We start from the raw sequence: 19,241 nt of genomic DNA on the forward strand, positions 1-19,241 counted from the left end.
TGCTTTTGTGCGGCTGTGAATTCTCTCAGACTTTCCAGCCAGAGGAAGAGGAGGGGGGGGGAGGGGGGGGGGGAGAATGCACGTTTGTACTGATAACTGCCTTTCAGACGCTATTGACAGAACAATCGCGGCCACAGAACTCTTTCACGGTACACCGGCGAAGCTCTTTCAACATGGCTTTCCAAAATATCCTGTCTAGGGGCTTCCACTGGGCAAACAGAGCAGTTTGTTAGTCATGTCTAATGTCTGACTTCTCTTTCTCGGGGTAAGAATGGGATGGGGGGAGGAAGAGGAGGAGGAGGGGCGGGAGGGCCCCGATTTTCCACTGGATCCCCTTCGGTGTGAACGCTTCGCTCTCTCGACAAGTTGCGCTGAGTGATGACCTTGTTTGAATCCGACCCACCGACAGACATGCCTCAAAACACTAACCGGGGACAATGGCGCTTTAGTTGAGGAGGTATGAAGGCATGGAGGCATTGGGGAGGATTTATGAACTGGGACCTACCAAATCCCACATGCGGCGGGAGAAAGCCTCGCCAGTAACACAAGCTTACACACACACACACACACACACACACACACACACTGTCCGCAAATGCATCATTTGCTTATCGCACTACATCAATTTCACAAACCGTGGAAGCAAAACACAGCCCGTATCCCAGTGCATCTAAGGTCAGGCGCAGGTGCAGGAACATTTCCCAACAGTTGCTTTATTATTCCCGGGATTTCTGCAGCACACCGCGAAAACAGGAATTCCACAAAGTCTCACAATCAATCTTCATTAGAGCTTATTTCTTCTTATCCAAGGTAAATAAGCACCACATGTGATAGATTATTAGAGCAGTGCTGAGATGTTTGCTCAAGTATTCAGTCTTCAGCATGAGCAGGATTCCTACACATTGGACATTGAACCTTCCGGAATAAGACTTTATTCTAGAAGTCCGTTCTTTAATTTTCTACAAAGCCAGATTTTGCTTATTTCTCGAACCTTTTCCGCAGAACAACCTTTCCCACAACAAGCTGCTTTTCAAACGACTTCTGGTGTGTGCTATGATAACTCCAGCGGCCTCCAACCTCATAAAACCTGGAAAAATCTGTGATCGTACAAGAACAAGGGAATCACATGGACGTAAAAACTGGATCATTGTTTTTGAAGATGATGAATGAAGATCACTATGGAAATCTATGCGATACGTCAACATTCTCCAGGACTTTGCACGACAGGGTTTCCCTCACAGTAGAAACACTGGGAAAGTGAAACTGGATCAAGTTGTTGCCAAGAAAACAAGACGGTTTTTGAGAATCAAAACAATTCTTCAATCAGTTTGAATGTTGAAGTGCACAGTGAAGTGATTTCACTCCAAAAATATTCAAGAAAAATCAACATTTTCCAGGAAATAGAAATCTGTCAGAACCTTAAATCAAGAGAAAATAACAAGAATGTTTCAGAGAATGGTCGCGCACTGGGCAGGTTTATGATAGCAGAAGGCGTTTCAACTTCCATTCTCAATTGGAGCATGGGAGCGTAATCTCAGACAGGATCTCCCATAGGTCAAACACACAAACACGGGTGCAACACAGTGTTTTTGTATGGCTGTCAAAAGAGAAGCAGCCTGCAGACTAAACACAGGAGGGATCAAGTCTGACATGTGGACCGACAGAATCTGAGGCGTCCACCAAGAGAGACCGACTGCTCAGGGAATCCTTTTGACACTATTACACTTGACTTCCAGGATTCTCTCGAACTTTGTGATTAATTTGAAGACAGTAACCACAAGAGCAGATTTATCTACTGAACCCCATCTTGGAAAGTTGCATATAAAATGTATTTGTTACTTTCTAAACTTCCAATTTGGGCAGGAGATCTTTTGTTTGCCAAACCCTTTCCAGACGTGCCCGCCTAACATCTTTAGATCATCGCTTACAACGTGCTAATGGCCAGAGGAACCTGAGTGTGGTTGTTAAGGTGGAAGGCTCCCAGGACTCCCTGATAAAGACATGAAGATCTATGGATCTGGAATGCTGCCAAGGCCTCTTTGAAGGCTGGGACAACACCACCATTTCCAAGATCTGTTTGTTTGCTCTTTTGTAAATCAAACCTGGATTGTTTTCATGGCGTGACGTTAAAGCGTAATCCCCGCTGAGCTCCGCACCCCACGACATCGCTGCGGAGCTGTAAACCCAAACCAGGACTACTGTGGGTGGTCAGAAACAGCTCATAAACAAGCGGTAAAACAAACATTCACGTATGATTTCTCGTTATTCCGCGTGATTGAATGTTTACAAACCAATTGCGAAGAGCCGCCTCACATTAATCTTCCCGAAGAACGTACCGCCTGTTCGCACTGCTGCCAACTCTATCTTGGAATGTCGTTCCCAAACTGGCTGTAAGGGCCTGAGTCAAGTCACATCAGCACAAACAGGGCGCTCGCTGGTCTTTTTAATCTAGGAAATCAAAGCTGAGTAAACACCACTTTGGTATGCATAATTCCTCCAGCCAAACTCCAGAGGTCGGGTTTCACACATACCAACACACATCTGGAGAACTCTCTGCATGGAAGATCTCGCTTGATATCCTGCACATGTTGCGGCAGTACAAGGCTCTCGCGCTAACACTACAAACACATCGCTAAGGAGACGAGTGATCCACCGGCTTCTGTCTGTACGGAGGAGTCAAGGCACCGGGGGGGGGGGGGGGGGAGCCAAGGTCTCTCCTACCACATTTCCAGGGGGATCTTAGATAACGTTTAAAGACATAATTGTTAGAACAAAGACAAACACTGAGGCAAACAGCCGAGGAAGGAGTGTGTGAATGGGCCGGGAGGATTTTGGAGCTATTTTGATGCTAAGTGCAGAAGATCCATTGGAAGAATGGCCTAATCTGTCAGCCCTCCCAGAGACATTTTTAGGGTAACCAGAAACAGCTTCACTAAACCAAACATCATTTCTCATCAGTGTTGCCTTTTGAAAGTGTTTTGATTAACTTATCTAATGTTCATTCAGTAAGCACATATTCCAAAGCAGAAACCTGATATCATTAAAGCTTTTATTTTTAATCCATGCCTGGTCTACACTGCCAAAGAGGCTAATGCCGGCACTTTCAGCGACCACATCTGGCTCGGCGTCTTGTAAGAAAGATAGCGTCTCGTTTTTAGAAGCTGGAACGTGGACAGACTCTCGACGTCACATTAAAGCTCGCGGAAAACAACACGGGTCTTCATTCATCGGCGGGCGATGGTTGGATTGTCTTGGGGGAAAGTCGTCAGTTTGCAAAGACCGCAGTCTTCCTTGACGTCGACGTCACAGGGGTCACAGCGAGAAGCTTCAGCAGCTTCTGTGGTGTTTCACCTGCCTGACCTCTGGACCTGAACAGCACAATCGCTCTGCTTGAGAGTAAACAGGGTAATTGGTCCCTGGAGAAATAATTTCCCCCCTCGACACTTCAATAAAAAAAGTTCTCCTCAACGACGTCATCCGTTCTGAGAACAATAAATCTCCAGCTTTCAGTGATGGAACAGTAAAGTCGAGAATGCTCAGCAAACTCTTTTCCAACTATTTTCTTGGTTATTTGCCGAAGTAGAAAGTAGACAAACACAGCAGCCACAGAGCCACCTGCATGCATGTCGTTGTTCTGAGCTCATTTCAACATTTTTCTTGAAGTACTACGCAACTGAGCTCTCCCTCTGCATACCCGATCCCTAAAATCAAAGGCTGTGCCTGCAAAGTGATCCGCTGCGACTTCAACTCACCCAGGCCCGACAAAAATCTCACCCTGGTGCATTTGAGCTCAACCGTCGATAAATATCAGGCTAAAGAAGTCGTATTCACATCTTCACATCCATTTTTGGATCAGAGAATCAGACTTGTGGGCGGGTTTGAGTGCTCAGACCCTTCACACATTCAGCGGGGGATAATTGTTGGATTTAGCCTGAGAAAAGCCAGGATTGTGCGAGAAACCACAGAGGCGGCGGTCGCCCTGATCTCCTTTGACCCCGGCGAGGGTACAACTCCATGGGTGTCACAGCAAGAGCTTCGGCGGGTCGTGTACAGTTTCACCTGTCTGCCTTTCGGACGTGGATCTGAACAGGTAGAGGAGAATAGACCTATAGAGCTCTATGCTTCTCTCTGTTCTCCCTCCCTCTTTTCCTTTCTCTCCCTCTCTTTTCTTCCCGGGCCGGCTAATCTCTTCTCAGGTTTAGGATTCCCGGTCTGGGTCCTTTGAGGAGGAGGAAATATGGGGTTGGGTAAACATCAGGGCTCTCACTGCAGGGATTACAACACCCATATATCACCGTGACAAGTCTCCTTTCAGCCCGATGACAAGTCGCCAGGACCCTGTGTGAGGAGGGATCCAATGACACTTCCTATCATCCACTGACAGCGTATACGCTCGCCGCTTTCACAACATCATATCGGTTTACACTCTCGCCTTGCCGTTCCTTAGCCCGCGTCTTTAGGTGGGTGCCATGTTTTCACACATTATCACACAACCGGTCAGTTTGCATCTCCGGAGTGGCAACAGCACAAGCACTCTGCAGAGGAGCTTTGATCAAATGTGGCTTGGTAAACACAGGCGCTCGTTGTCCGTGACTCCATTTTACTCTCTGGCCTGAGCTAAACACTCCGCTGCGTGCATTGTGTGTCAGTGGCTGGGTGTTGCTCGCAATAATGTGAAAACCGCAGTCAGGGCTCATTTCGGAACATCCACTTTTTATCCAAAAAGACATAACTAAAGGTCGATGAGGTGGATCCTTTCCCCCTCTGGGACGATACCATTTCATGCTCTCATGTGTTTCTGCTGTTTAAAACTCAATTAGCCAAATGAGCTAAACACACGAACACTTTTTCCAAAGTGTTGGGTGCGTCCAATCATTCGTCAGTGCGATACATAACGAGCGGTAAGGAACACTTAAATGTGCCTCACGCTTATTCTCCTCTGCCATGTCTCACTGTTGTGCAGCTGACAACAAACAGAGAATGAATCATTGAGGGAGGAGCGGGGAAGGAATTCAGCGTTAATGGTCAATTATCTGTAACAATGGTGGGCTTGAAAATACGTGAAAATACCCAGAATATTGATGTCATGCCATGTTTTACCGTCAACAGTGATTTCAAGCCTTCAGACATCTGAACAGCTGCAGAATTTTGATCTAAGTTGTGGTGGAAATGCATTTAAAAATCAATCTAAAATAAATGAGATTATGGCAGTTTTTTTGTCTTGGTTCTGGCAACCGCTCATCATCAAGTTTCCTTCCATGATCTCAGCCATTACGTTCTACAAAAACATCTCCGCAAAATAAACAAAAATACCCCTCGTTCTTAAAATATCTCTAATTGTAAAACCGCTTGAGATCTTTGCGTGTGACGGGCCAACGTTTGACAACACGACAGACCAAAAACCAGAGGATCATTTTTCAGGATGTCATCGGGCATCGATGTTTCCATGCAGAAGGTCTCACAAAGCTCACTTTCTGGGCTTTAACACCACAAAGAGCTTCATTTGAGTTGGACACTAAATCAGTGTGGCAGGGAAGCACAGTTTAAACGTCCTTTACAGTTAACACACTGCGGAGATGTACGGCTCAAACAAATGGTAACATACAGTCTGTCTAGTCTAAATGTTGGCGAACTTTTATATGGGAGATGCCAGCATAGGTCAATAGAAGTAATATCATTCTGGAGAAATTCGGCTTTGACTTCCCGGGTCTGTCGGCCTTTAAATGGACTCTTATGAAGCCACGACGCCTCTTCTTCTACAGCGCAAAAACAGAATTTAGGAAATGTGTTCTGCTACGATGACGCCAATTCTTTAGAAAACCTTTTTTTCCTCTGCATGTCCAAATTTTCATCGTCAAAGGTCAAATGTCATGAAAACAATCAGGCAACAGGAAACACATTTGTATCCAACCAAGCTGACGTGTTCCGTTCATGAGTGACCCCCGATGAGTGGGAGGTCAATATCTGAAAATTGTGCAATCGCCGGCGCATCACTTCAATAGAGAGGAAACTGATGAGGGCTGCATCACTGCAGCGTTTGTGCGTCTCAGTTGGCTTCACTCATCCAAACAGGAAAAACTCGATTTCTCCTCGGATGGAACATTAAATGTGATCCAGACCGTCCTGTCATGGTGCAACCACAACATGTCAGCCTACCTACTCCTGACCAAGCTGAAAATATAAACATCATCTGGACCTCAAAACACAGAGTTCCGTGGCTAAAGCGTACACAAACGTCCCACCTTGTACTTGGATACTTGGACACATCATTGCTCATATAATCAAAAGTAGCAGTTGGGGTCAAACGGCTTTTGTAGAACAGCTGCCAGAGGAAATGTAGCTCATTTAATGGTTTCTTTAAAGTAGCAAACACGAGGAGAAAACAGGAGAAGAGAAGGAGAAACATTATTTTTGATAAAGCACAGCCGGCTATCAGCACAGATGTACTGCATCTTTCATCAATCAACGCCGATTGGCTGAAACCGGTCCTGCGTGTGGACCATTGCTTACTGTCAGCTCTTTTTATTAGAGCCAAAGAAATAAAGCAAACTCGGGAGTTATTGAAATATATGGTCACGGCTGACAGAAGACGTGTTGGCAGCCATCTCCACGTGTATGAATAAGGCCATCTGGGAAGAATTATCCTCATTATAACAAGAGGCTAACAGTGATTTATACAGGCCCGTATTCTGCTGTTCCACTATCTCATAACGATAAGCATTTTATCATGGTGGAACACACATTATCCCCGTCCACTCCTGTCCCCCTTTCCTCTGCGCTCTCATAGGAGTTGGAGCAGGATGACTAATTAACGGCATTACTCTCCATAATTCGGTGGGGAAACCGTGATGTCCAACATCCGATAGTGGAATCAAACTCACATGTGAACTCTTGGCGCATCCCAGGCCTCGCTATCCACAATACCGACCATCTCGTTTTAATTAGAGGACGCAGCGACGGCAAAGTCCCACGCACGCTGCCCCGAATCCCCCCGAGCTCAGTGAAGGCTTGGCCTCCGTCTCCGACTCCGTCATTTAACGTTTTCTTCCACGGCGACATTTGCATTCAGGTTTATGAAAAAAAGCGACCGGCTCGAGCGCAGCCTGGGGCACGGAGGCTTTAACCATTGATTTGTGGAATGATGAAGCTGCCAAGACGCCTCATTTGTCACACTGTTAGTCAGTCATGAACATAAATCATGAAGGCTGTCATACTCAGGCCAGAGCTGCTATGAATATTCAACGCTTGGGTTTTGCTCCGCGCGTCTGGCCCCAAAAGTCCTGATTGAACGTGACTGCTTTGGTAGCATGAACGCCGACATCTTTCACTGCAAACGATGAGTAATTCCACTTTATATAATCCCATAATTACTCAGCAGTCAGTTATGGATTTCAGATTAACTGCATCGACTCTGATGACTTGGGCGCACACACGGCCGCCACACATCCACCCTGCAGACGGTTCTCCTGACACAGGGCCGGAAAGTTTACCAGCAAAAACTTTCATTCCAACCAAATTCAGGCAATACATTGATTTGTTTTTGAAACTTCGTATAAACATCAAAATGAGACGGAAATCAAAGCGTTTTCCTCAAGGTAGCAGACGAACATTATGCTGACCACTTCCCACTACAACAAGATTTGCATTCCAATCATCATCCAGTTTTACAAAAGCTCTGTTTACATCTAAACTCGGGGTGAAAACTGAATTTAGTTGACTTCTAAGGTTTCTATACATCATCCCTCCACGTAACACCCCCCCCTCTTGTGGATGCGTAGATATCTGCGAGTGGATAAAAGAGAACGCCCACGTGGACATCTGAAGAAGGCAAGCCTGGATTTGCATCGGACAAATAATCGACGTGTGGCGTGTAAACAAAACGAGTGTTACCGTGGTGGTCCAGCCTGGGCGTGGGAAGGAAAGTGAAAAGTTGATATCCTGTCCTCTTCATCGCACGTATTGACACACCCATTTATGCTAACACATAAAGCAACGTGATAAAAGACAGCGACACTGCCTGGAGCACAAACACATGACGAGACGTTGGAACCAGAGACCTCAGACGTTTCCCATTCTGTTTGGTTTGGCGTCCCTCAAACTACATTCCACAGGAACTCTGAGCTCACTTCGGCAATACGTTAGAAAAAAAGAAACACAAGAAAAACAACGGCCGGGCCGGCGTGGAGAAGACAAAGTGCCTACCTCTGACTGATGAAGCTGGATGCCATACAGGAGAATATTTCGCCGCTTGGCTGCCGAGGCCAGCTCCATGATCGCCGCTGGCTCTGCCATCCTCCTGCCGACGGACGGCACATCCAAGCCGCACAGATGCACCTATCAAAACAAAAAGGCAACGCCGCACCGTCACTTAAACGTTTGCCAGTGCGGCGGATCTCTTACCAGAACAACAATTATACCCCTTTGTCTGGAGTGATGACGCATCATTGTTCAAGCAGCCGTCATAACAGGTTGCAACTCAATAGGCCTGTTAATTGAAGGGAATCGTGTGTGTTGCTGTGATGGCAGCAAACACAGCCCCGGTTGATACGCAGCTCTGTCAGGGGAGATGATAGCTGGAATTCCTTTAGAAAGCTTTAGGGCCCCTGGGGTTTATTTTTTCTCAATTAAAGCAGCAGAATCCAGACACACTGGTTGACGTTATACCGTGTCGTCCTCAGGAGTCTCTGCAGCCCGGCGCATTTACCAAAAGGTTGCGTTGACAGAAGCTTTGCTGGTGATTAATTCTCTACAATTATTTTGCTGTAAATGCTCAGAATGCGTGGCAGAGACGCCGAGCGGTGGGGAGCGACGATCAAATGTGCTAAGACAGCTGGTTTAACAGGCGAGTGTTACCCTCGCAGTTTAATGTTGTAGCCAACGCTGTCATCAGGTGAACCTCCATCTCATCATTCATCAAGCGAGCAGCTGGAGCTCCGTCTCCTCGTCTAAACCAGACTCTTCAAACACAGAATAATAACTAATAACCATGGGTACATGAAGTCAATACTTTTAAAATCCTGTAGAGGTTCCTTCCTTCCTACACAGTGGATTCAACTGCAGTTGACCGATCAGAAGTGCACATATAGAATTCCTGCTGGGATTCATGTTGCCCCGCCTCTCTTCAGGCTTCCTCTGCTCTCTCATTCACCTTCGCCACCTCAGACAATTTGAGATCTAAAACGCCGACCTTCCGCCCTCCTGTCTGCTTCTCCCACCTCGAGGCGACCGCAACCTCAAGGTTTCCGCCACCGCCAAACTCAATTATCCCCCCAGTGATCACTACCATGTGACGGCGTCTTCGGACCGCCGATGGAAACCTGCCATAAATAACAACACAGGTATCACAACGCCAAGTAAGCAGACTTTGATGATGAATATCAGCTCGGAGGCGTATCGCTTACGAGTGTGAAATTCCGCCGCGCTTCACGTTTCGCGTCTCCTAGTCACAACTTCCTGGAGTGACCTTACACATTCTAACATGAGCGTGAAATCAAGTTGGGCCGAGAGGTGAAACTTAACTGTGCGTTTGATCATCGGAGGGTTTTTAAATGTTCTTTATCTGAAACAGTGTTGATGCTGCAGCTTCCATTCTGGTCTTCTCTCTCCTTCAGTGGTACAGGATAGAATTCGTAAATGCGTTCATCTTTGCTTTGACTTATAGGCCAAAGACATCAGTGGTCCTTCAGCAGGACTTGTGGGAATTCAGACGAGCTTTTCTTCTGGTGTGTCAGCGAGTCAATCCCAACCAAACCCCGACTCCAAGCCAGTGTGTTTACACGTGTGTGAATCCATGTGTGTGAGTGTGTGCGGTCCAGTCTTTATTGAAAACCAACATGAAGGAAAGCAGAGGTTTTAATCCAGGAAAAGCTGCGTGACAAATGCCACCACCCAAAAATATCTGTGGAGCGGCGCAGCAGCAGCCGAGGGCCCCTCCGGTCCCGCCGCACGGTTTGGACCCTCACACTCTCCTGGCACCTGCACTCTGCTTTATTTGAAAAGGTCGGTTTGGTAAGTAAGCAGCCATTTCCCAAATATTTAAATGTTTCTTGGTTGAGATTGGATCAGTTTGTTTTCAGCCTCTCAGGTCACAGCGAGCGCGGTGGAGTCTGTTCTCTCTCTCTGACAGGTGTCGGGTTTCCAAACGGCAACGAATCTCCTGGAGGGACGCGAGGTGGACGACGGGTGACGTTTTTTACAAATGGAGGAAGAAGAAAAAAGTGAAGGTTTGGCTCATGGTGTCGTACGTTTACCGCAATGAAACCCAACCCGTCTCTGCCAGATGACTGCATTCATGAACATGCATAGAGAAGTTCATTCAAAGTGTGGGAACGACTCGCTGTGCATCGCTCAACGTCCGTGACAGCCAAAGGAACGAGCAAACCTCTCAAGACGACGGAGGGTCGGGTGTGACAAGTACACACAAGTGACACGTACACAAAACAAGATCACAAACAGATGAAGAACATCCAGCTCTGCCTTCTGTGGTCCACATGCAGCTGGATCCTGACCTGGATGACTGAGAACTTTACTGAGGTTGATTTTGTCACCGGCCGGTCAAACAGCAGTCCCTGGACTTCATATTGTAAAATAGATTACAAACTTTAGGTTCAAAAAGATGAACTTACCCTTTAAAACACTGCCAAAGTTTAAATAAGTGAAAAATACAAGAGGAATCTGTAAAACCTGTCACCTTTACTGAGACGACTGAAGAAGAAACTCATTACTTACTGCTTGCTTACTTCTTTACACTTTTCAAGAGCAGATTAGAAAGTAATTACAATAAGATCGACACCAAGCTTTAATTGTGATGTGAGGGAGACGAGCATTATCCCGCCATAATGAAACGTGCTGTGTGTGTGTGTGTGTGTGTGTGTGTGTGTGTGTGTGTATACAGCGGGTGTCTATTTTAGCTCCAGTGAGAGTGCAGCATAAACCAAACCAGAGCTTTAATAATGTAAGGCAGTGTGACATTTGCACTTATTAAATTGGGAGTTGTTGTCAGCGCGCATACACACACACACACACACACACACACACACACACACTCACACACACACAGAGTTTGCTTTAGCGCTGCTCCTTTACGGTACAAAACCTTGAGAATCTCTTTTATAAATTGGAGAAGTTGCCGTAACTTTTCCCGTAAACGTTGCGTGCCAGAGTTTCTGTCGACAGCTGAAGCGGCGACACTGGATAGCTTCTGCAATTATACCGACACGAGAGCGCTCCTCGTTCCTCGCCGCCCTGTCCTTCAGACAACACGGCCAACTCAAAACAAGCAATGGAAAGAGCCGGGAGTGTGGAGAGGGAAGAGGAAATGACTATTTCCACTACTTGGGGAGCTAAAGGACAAATTTGGATGTGTGTGTGTGTGTGTGTGTGTGGCTTTCTTAACGTGAATACAGTCTCGTTTCGTGAACTCACCCAAATGACAACCAGAGGGTGGAGAAGAGCTCGATTTGCTGCTTCCAGAGTCGTCACCAAGGCCTCGGCCTCAGACACGCAGGGACGATCCACCTGGAGACGGACAGCAGAGGGTTAAACATGACAGACGGGAGCTGCTGCCCTTTACTCCATGATACAGAGCCAGAACAGCATCTACAAAGGTCCCTCACTCACGAGGGGTTTCATTTGAACCAAAGCTGAATCCTCCTTCCCTCCCTGTGTGTGTGTGTGTGTGTGTGTGTGTGTGTGTGTGTGTGTGTGTGTGTGTGTGTGTGTGTGTGTGTGTGTGTGTGTGTTCCCTCTGTGCTCTGTAGGTAAGGAGATAAAGCCTAGATGTGATTTTGCAATGATCGAGATTTCATATTTAGCAAAAGAGTAATCTGATTGTTCTTTGCAAAAATACAGAGAATGGTGGAACAAAATCTTCTTTAGACTCAAGGCCAACAAAGTCTCAACCAGGAGAAACCAAACCTCCTCCTGATCTGCATGCAGACTGAGACCTACATACACGCCTGTGCCTTTCTCAGGCTGGTTAAAATGGAAACTTACGGAGATCTGGATGAAGTTCCATTCCTTTAACAGACACCTGGCGTTGTCTCCCAGCAGGTCCGGGACCAGGTCCAGCTCCTGTAAGATGGAGTACGGCGATGTTAAATCAGGCGTCCTCTCGGCTGACACTGTGCTTGTTACCGACTCCTGTGCGATAACGTCTAAAGCAGGTGCTGCCGTACGAAGGCCCTAACGCATCTGATGTATGTAGTGACTGGCCCCAGAGGTCAAACAGCCGTCTGGTTTCACTTTCTGACACTTCTTTTATCATTTAGAAGTGAGAGTTCACCCACCTGCTCTCCTGTCATGAATCATTTTGAGATTAGAGGGATAAAAAATGAAAGTATAGGTTGGTATCGGTTACTTTGGTTCTTACAGCTGACTGACTGACTGACTGACTGACAGCGCAACTGAGTTTCTCGTTTCCATCAAGAGCAATCAGAGGCTTATTAGGACAAATGGAAGACGTGAAAAAAGAAACCATTTCTAGGCTCCTTTATACTTCTGAACTGGCAGGGAAGCTGGAGTGAAACGCAAAAGCCGGAGGACAAAGATCCGACGCCGGCCAACTCAAATTTCATTACGCTGCAAATTGAGTGGAAGGACGCCGAGCGGCCAAGAACCGTAAAAGCTTTTTTGCGCGCAGAACCCAGAACGTTACAGGTCCTGAACTTTCCGTTTGGATTCCACCCTGGCACGCAAGTGACGAGGGGCAACCGGAGAGCAGGGTCGTGTCCATCAAGACCTTTATGCATTCATCGTCCTGTTGTTTTGCTCTATGCTATAATTTTACATATAGAGCATATAAACACTGAAACAAACATCCAGAGTCTGCGTTTGGCAGACGGACACAGGTCTCTTAGCCTTTGCAATAACAAAAGAAATTGGGAATATGAAATGGTTATGGAAAACACATGTCAGAGAGTTAATTGGTCTTGAAAGATAACCGACTGTGGCTTCAGGAGGAAAATCATTTCAGTCCGAAATGCAGATTTGCGCAAAAAAATCTGACATGATTTAAACCAGGTTGGGCATGAAATCCCAGAGCAGGAATGTTTATTTAAATTTAGACACGGCCGGGAGAGCGGAGGAGCCATGAAGCCTCAACGACCAAACCACTCCAAGGACAGAAGGAAAACAAAGCCCGCTACACGCTAGCGTGGACGTGAAATATGTCAAGGAAGGGAAAGAGGTTTAGTCATAATAGAGTGGACGGTTTGAAATGTGGTGTTAGAAAATAGAAAAGGCTTATCTCATAAAAGAAAAGAGGAAATGCCGGGATTTTATGTTAGCAGAAAGATAAAGAGCAGCTGCCGAGAGAGAACGTCAAACACATTGTCTTTGTTTATTAAGCAGGTCCCTTTTCCCAAATACGTCTACATATTGTTGCCATGTGTCGCCATCCAGCAGCCAGAGCAGCCAGAGCAGCAGCAGCAGCCACCAGCTCAGTGTTGATGCAAATGAAATTTATGAGCGCAACCGATTGGTTTCTTCACGCTACCCGATACTTTGGAGGTGTGATTTCCCACATTCTCCTGCTTCTCTCCAAGCGTTTGACTGGAAAACTTCAGAAAGTAGCTGGTCAGAAGTTCGGAGTCCCTCAGAAGAAGAAGAAGAAGCTCCATTCGTTGCCTCGTTAGCAATGCGTCTTCCTGTCTCCGTGACAGATGGTCGGTCTGGAGGTTAATCGCTGAAGATGTTGCGCCGGTTGATCGATGAGTCGGAGGATCCTCTTTGATCCGAGCCGGATGAGAGAATAACAACGCACATCAAAGGGTTCACATGCAGAGGTGATCCGCTCTCGTTTCATCAAATCCTCCTCCCCTCTGTTTATGTCTTTAGAGCAAACATAAAACAGGTGCTCCCTCCAAAGCTTAGACAAAATCTGCTGAAGACAAATGTTTTAATAAGTGGAGTCTCGTAGCTTAGCGGAGATAAAAGAGCGAAGGCCAAAGACGGCTCTACGTGAAGGAATCCGTCTGGAGTTGCGGAAATCTTTAAATTCTAGACAAAGAAACGGTCCGACCAACTGATATGTGTTGTTGAACAGCGTCTCCCTGTAGGAATGCACCGTTAAGACGACGGCCTGAGAGCTTTGTTTTGATTGGTACAAGAAGGCATTTGAATGTACTCGTTACACACAAACAAGTCGTTCACTAAGTACAACAACAGCAAGCGAGGAGAATCGACTCTCCAGAGGTTTCTTCCTTGTACAGGTGTTGGTGGGTCCTGGTCTTCCTGAGAGCTTTGAGCGGGTTGTGACCTTTCTTAGGTTGTGGGCCTGGAGAGACGTCGTTGTGATATTGGGCCTTAGAATTAAACTAGACTCAACTTGATCCACGCAACACCCGAGTAGAAGGAGAAGTTTGGTGCTTGGTGTCGACACCGATTAGTCAACAACTGACTAATCAGGTCCCTCATGTCAGAATAAGGGTGGGAAAGAAATAACGGAGTATAGAACATTTATATTATAAGAGGAAAACATGAAATCCTGTCTATATTAAATCCTTCAACATAAATACAGAGTCAGTATTTTCATTTGCCTTCTGTGGCTTCACACAGATCAGATGTGTGTTTCAGGAAACATCCTGCCGAGTAAATCCCTTAAATCATATTCATACTGTGTGTCCTCCACACAGATACACACACACACGCTGCCAAATCCTCCACCTGCACACACACTTCACCGGGCTGTCAGTGTTCAGCTCAGCCGGCGCGGCCCAAACTCACTTATCCCATATTAGGATTCACGCCATGGCACGGGGACAAAGGTAATTCCTCATCTTCCGCTTCTCCCGCTCGCCTTTCATCTCCCTCTTCCTTTCTTCCTCCCCGAACGCCCTGAAAAAAGGATGTATCTGGTCCCAAACACGCTCGCAACCGGAAAAACAAAGCCCCGGCGGCCACCTGAGTGCAGCCCGGGAACGTCTCCAACCGGCCCGACCTTCTCCGGGGCCCCCGTGTCCAGATCTGATTGACACCCGCTGATGAAGGACTTGGAGCGAGTTCAGAGGAGGACGAGCCGTTTGGATCCCACAGTGACATGGAAACACACAAGGCAGCCCCCCAAACTCCCCGTGTGGGGGCCAATTTGTCTGATCTGTGAATGAGTAATAGGTGGCGGGGGAGGGGAGACGTTAGAACATATGGGGGCGGACGACATGTCATGAACTCCGGCACAAACTAATGTAAGACAACTCAGCAGCTCAGAGCTCAGTTCATCTGCCAACAGGAGCTTAGCACACATTTATCAGGATCAGCATCAGTTTAAGTCTTATTAATCTGACCTGATCTTATTAAGTCTTATTGTATTGAGTTCTATTCTTTTTGGGGTCTAAGGTCCAGAAAAGTCATTAAAATGGGAATTTTGATGAGTTTTTAAAAGAAAAGTGGGAAGTTTGGAGTTTAAATTCCTCCTCCTTGTCTCTTGTAGCAGTAAGCAAGGTAAATTAGCAGGTATACGGCTTTGCTCAAGGGCACTAAGGCAGAGAAGGGAGGAGTCAGATGTACAGACTCAAGCGTCTTTTTCTGTCGACTTAAAATGATTTGTGCAACGTGAGCTTTGGATAACTCTGGAATTGGATTTGCCTCAGAAAGATTGAGAGGCGTAGTAAACGTCAGAGATCTAACCGGCCACGACTGGACCGAGGAGGAGGAGGAGGAGGAGGAGGAGGTAAGAACTCATCACTAACACTCAGTTAATCAAGGTAATTCCCGTGGTATGGGAAATATGACTGCCATCTGCTCTGCTGCATGCTGGGAGGGGAGGGGCGGAGTCAGGGATGGAGAGGAAGAAAACCAGGAGGAGGAGGAGGACAGCATGATATCCCAGACAGCCTCCATTAGAGGTCTGACCGCAGATGGGAAGTCTCACCACCGGTGGCCACCCAAGTGGAGCTCAGGCTGCGACTGAGGGGGGCGGGAGGAGCAGGACTGAGGGGGGCGGGAGGAGCAGGGCTGAGGGGGGCGGGAGGAGCAGGACTGAGGGGGGCGGGAGGAGCAGGACTGAGGGGGACGGGAGGAGCAGGGCTGAGGGGGGCGGGAGGAGCAGGACTGAGGGGGGCGGGAGGAGCAGGACTGAGGGGGGCGGGAGGAGCAGGAGCAGGAGGGGAGAGAGCGACAGGCAGGTAAAACAGACACCATGAACTCACAGGGATCTTCAGCAATTCAGACATCATCAACGCGTAACCATCATCTCATCTGTCAGCGTCCTACCATGTCCAGAGCTGCTGTGGCCTTCTGGAGAGCCTCAGCCAGCGTGGAGGCTTGGGCTGATCCTCCCGTGATGACGCAGGCAGAGCGCGATAAAGACTCTGAAAGAAAAGGAGGAAGATTTGCCCTCAGACTCAAGCAGCTCCACGTTTATGAGTGAGAGAAAGCATTAAGCACGATGTAATCACACACACACACACAACACACATAACTCTCAGTCTCACCGTGTTTTGGCGTGTGGAGCAAACCGCCCAGCACACGCTAACACAGTCCAGACTCTCAAAACCAAACTGGCCTAGCTGTCAGCTCTCTTTGCTCTGTCAGACTGGACTCTAAGTACTGAACCCGTGTAATGTTTACCACATTTGCTGTGGATCGGCAGAAAGCGGGAATCCTACCAACCAAAATCAGCTAAATGATCATGTTGTGTGTAAGTTGTAGCCTCTGGCAGCGGGAAACAGGAAGTCAGCGGAGGAGTTCACTGGTGCCAGAGCTTCACCGTGACTCCCAGCGTCCATGACAACGAGCCAGCCAATCACAACATTACTGCTGGAAGAGCACAGAGATGAATCTTGGGCAGGCGTCGGGTCATATCAAACGTTTAGCCTTCGTGAGAGTGAACGCCAACGTGTCCACAGTTAACTGACCGGGACCTCCAACACGGCTGCCAGGCGGTGCGGGCCTTTATTGAGAAATGAAACAGTCACACTTGTGGACAGGATGTGCGAGTGTAAGCACGGGGCGAGCCACGCTTTCTCATCCTGACAGACGTGGGAGCTTTTTCCAGGTCTTTCCCAGAAAAGCGACACAATGAGCTCATTCACGCCCGGCGTCTCTGGGCACAATCACTGCATCACCTTACGTCACCATCAAACGGGTCATTGTTGGTCCAGGTGCTGGTCTGGGGTGAAACCTGGGCCTGCCTGTGTTGTGTGGACCCTGTCCTGACTTGCATGAACCCTGCCTGCTCTTACGGCACCGACAATGCCACAAAGAAGCACCTAACCCCCCCGGGACAATGAGGGAGCAGTTTGGTTCAATGGCTCCTATTCAACTGTGACTCTAGACTGCAGCACACAAAGAAACAAAACCATTCTGAGCGTGCGTCCTGTTTGAGAGGAGCCGCTTCCTCCTTGTCGCCACAGACCCCATGAAGGGATAAAGAGGCGACCAGGTGGAGAAGGTCACTGCGGTGTGTGTGTGTGTGTGTGGGCATTGTGTGGATGATGTCGTGGTCAAAGCAGGCCCCGCCCCAGATGCTCGAATGCTCAGAGTCCCGCGTGAAATCCTGCTGCAAACAGGAGGAGATGGGCTCCGACCCTCACAGCAGGGATGCGTTCACTGACCTATGGGAGCTCAGGTAAACGGAGCCTCTCTGGCACATATTAAAAATGATGGATTGTGTTTTGTCAGTTTTGGTGGCTGAACAATCTGATTACAACCGATCAGAAGAAACAACACTTGAATCTTTAAAACAGCCTTTTTGTGGTAAATGAAAGCTGACTGACCTTTGATGATGGACTCAGCAGCAGCCAGGTCTCTCTTGTAGGTGACCTACGGGACAAAACAACTTTAAGCTCCCCAGTTCAGCGCAGCTTGACACACCGCCCGTGGTTGTACATTTGCATTTCGTCTCATTTCTAATTTGGTATTCTAAACGTCACATTTAATACATCGGCGTTTCCTCTTTGGCCAAAGCTCATCACTTTCGATTTGAGGCTCTTCTTTGTGTCCGTAGGATAAATCGGCATCAGTCATACAGCTGTGCGAGCAAAATGTCACCAGATCCTCCGCCCGGGCCCAAAGGGGGGCCCCTGGCTCGCTCACCTTCCACAGAGTTGGCGGCCCCTCCACCAGCTTGGCGTTGGTGCCACAGTGCTGCAGGACCAGATGGAGGCACTCGGTGCCAAACTCAAAGTCTGACTCACTGCACTGAGGAGACAAAACACACAAGCGACTGTTGACAATCGTGGACAACAATGTATTTCCATCACACTGGCTGTTACCATGGTGACACATGTTACATACTGCATACTGACCCATTCTGCAGATTAGGCAGTAAACCTTTGAACATGTTCTGCACTTTGTTGGCATCAGGCTCAGCCGCTCGCTACATTAACCCTAAGATCAGAGCTCAAAACCTGAAACCAAACACTGAGGACTTTCTGCTTTCTGTGGCTCCTGACCAGCAGCGAGGCTACAAAGGTGCCGAGCAAAGGTCACGAGGTCATTCAGGACCAACCGTGAACTGTGAAGCACATGTATGGAGGGAAGCGTTGCTGCAGCGACCACCGCTTTCAACGAGCCAGGTCCTCTGCAGCTGTGACCACACCCCAAATCATGGATTGATTGATTGATTGAAGGAAATTAAAATATTGCAGCTCTCTACAAGCAACGAGGCTTCCGTTTGGATTTCTCATGATACACAAAGAAATTCATTCAGCCAAGAGGAGCAACTCAGATCCTCCATTTGGCTCAAATGTGGATCTACGTATAACTCTTGCAAGATGCGGCAAATGTGTGTGTGCGTGTGTGTGTGTGTGTGTGTGTGTGTGTGTGTACCTTCAAATGTTGATCTTGTTTTTAAATTCTTACCCTGGGACCACCGGTTTACATTTCAGGCCTCCAGGAAAAAAGTGAAAGTGTGTGAAAGTGTGTGTGTGTGTGTGTGTGTGTGTTTGTGTGTGCGTATTCGGCGGACACATGGACTGAGGCGATGAGCTCATTCGGTTCAACACACACACTCTACAACTACAAAGGCTCCACCTTGCCACCTGAGATTATACCTGAGTAATATTTTATCAGGCTATAAAAGAGCGAGGGGTCTTTTTTCTCCTCTCAGACCCTAAAGAGAGAAATTTTCAGGACAAACACTCTCTCGCTCTCTCCTGGTAATTTAACCTTTAGCGTTTTCTCCCGGTACAAAAGCTTTGGCCCAGGCGGGGATAAAGTGTCTCCCTCTTTGTCCTTTGGGCCTGGAGTTCTTCCCGCTCTCAATGGATGTCAAGACGCAGACTGGAGGTTTTTCACCAACA

General features: G+C 47.6%; 1 protein-coding gene across 2 annotated transcripts in view; it reads right to left on the bottom strand.

Annotated features, from left to right (window-relative positions):
- The window catches only part of crppa (CDP-L-ribitol pyrophosphorylase A), a 34,046-nt gene that overhangs the window by 9,584 nt on the left and 5,221 nt on the right, over positions 1-19,241 (bottom strand). For both annotated transcript variants that reach the window (XR_012963663.1, XM_076150262.1), the window contains exons 4-9: positions 18,034-18,138; positions 17,715-17,760; positions 16,210-16,307; positions 11,995-12,072; positions 11,425-11,517; positions 8,203-8,334 (exon numbers count right to left, since the gene is read on the bottom strand). Coding sequence is in view for 1 of the 2 variants with exons in the window: in XM_076150262.1 (XP_076006377.1) it covers positions 8,203-8,334; positions 11,425-11,517; positions 11,995-12,072; positions 16,210-16,307; positions 17,715-17,760; positions 18,034-18,138 (552 nt within the window). In the remaining variant the exon portion in view is untranslated. The remainder of the gene's footprint in view (positions 1-8,202; positions 8,335-11,424; positions 11,518-11,994; positions 12,073-16,209; positions 16,308-17,714; positions 17,761-18,033; positions 18,139-19,241) is intronic.

Source organism: Genypterus blacodes, unplaced genomic scaffold (genome assembly GCF_046128005.1).
Source record: "Genypterus blacodes isolate CSIRO-AG114 ecotype Tasmania unplaced genomic scaffold, CSIRO-AGI_Gbla_v1 ptg000052l_1, whole genome shotgun sequence".
Classification (NCBI taxonomy): domain Eukaryota; kingdom Metazoa; phylum Chordata; class Actinopteri; order Ophidiiformes; family Ophidiidae; genus Genypterus; species Genypterus blacodes.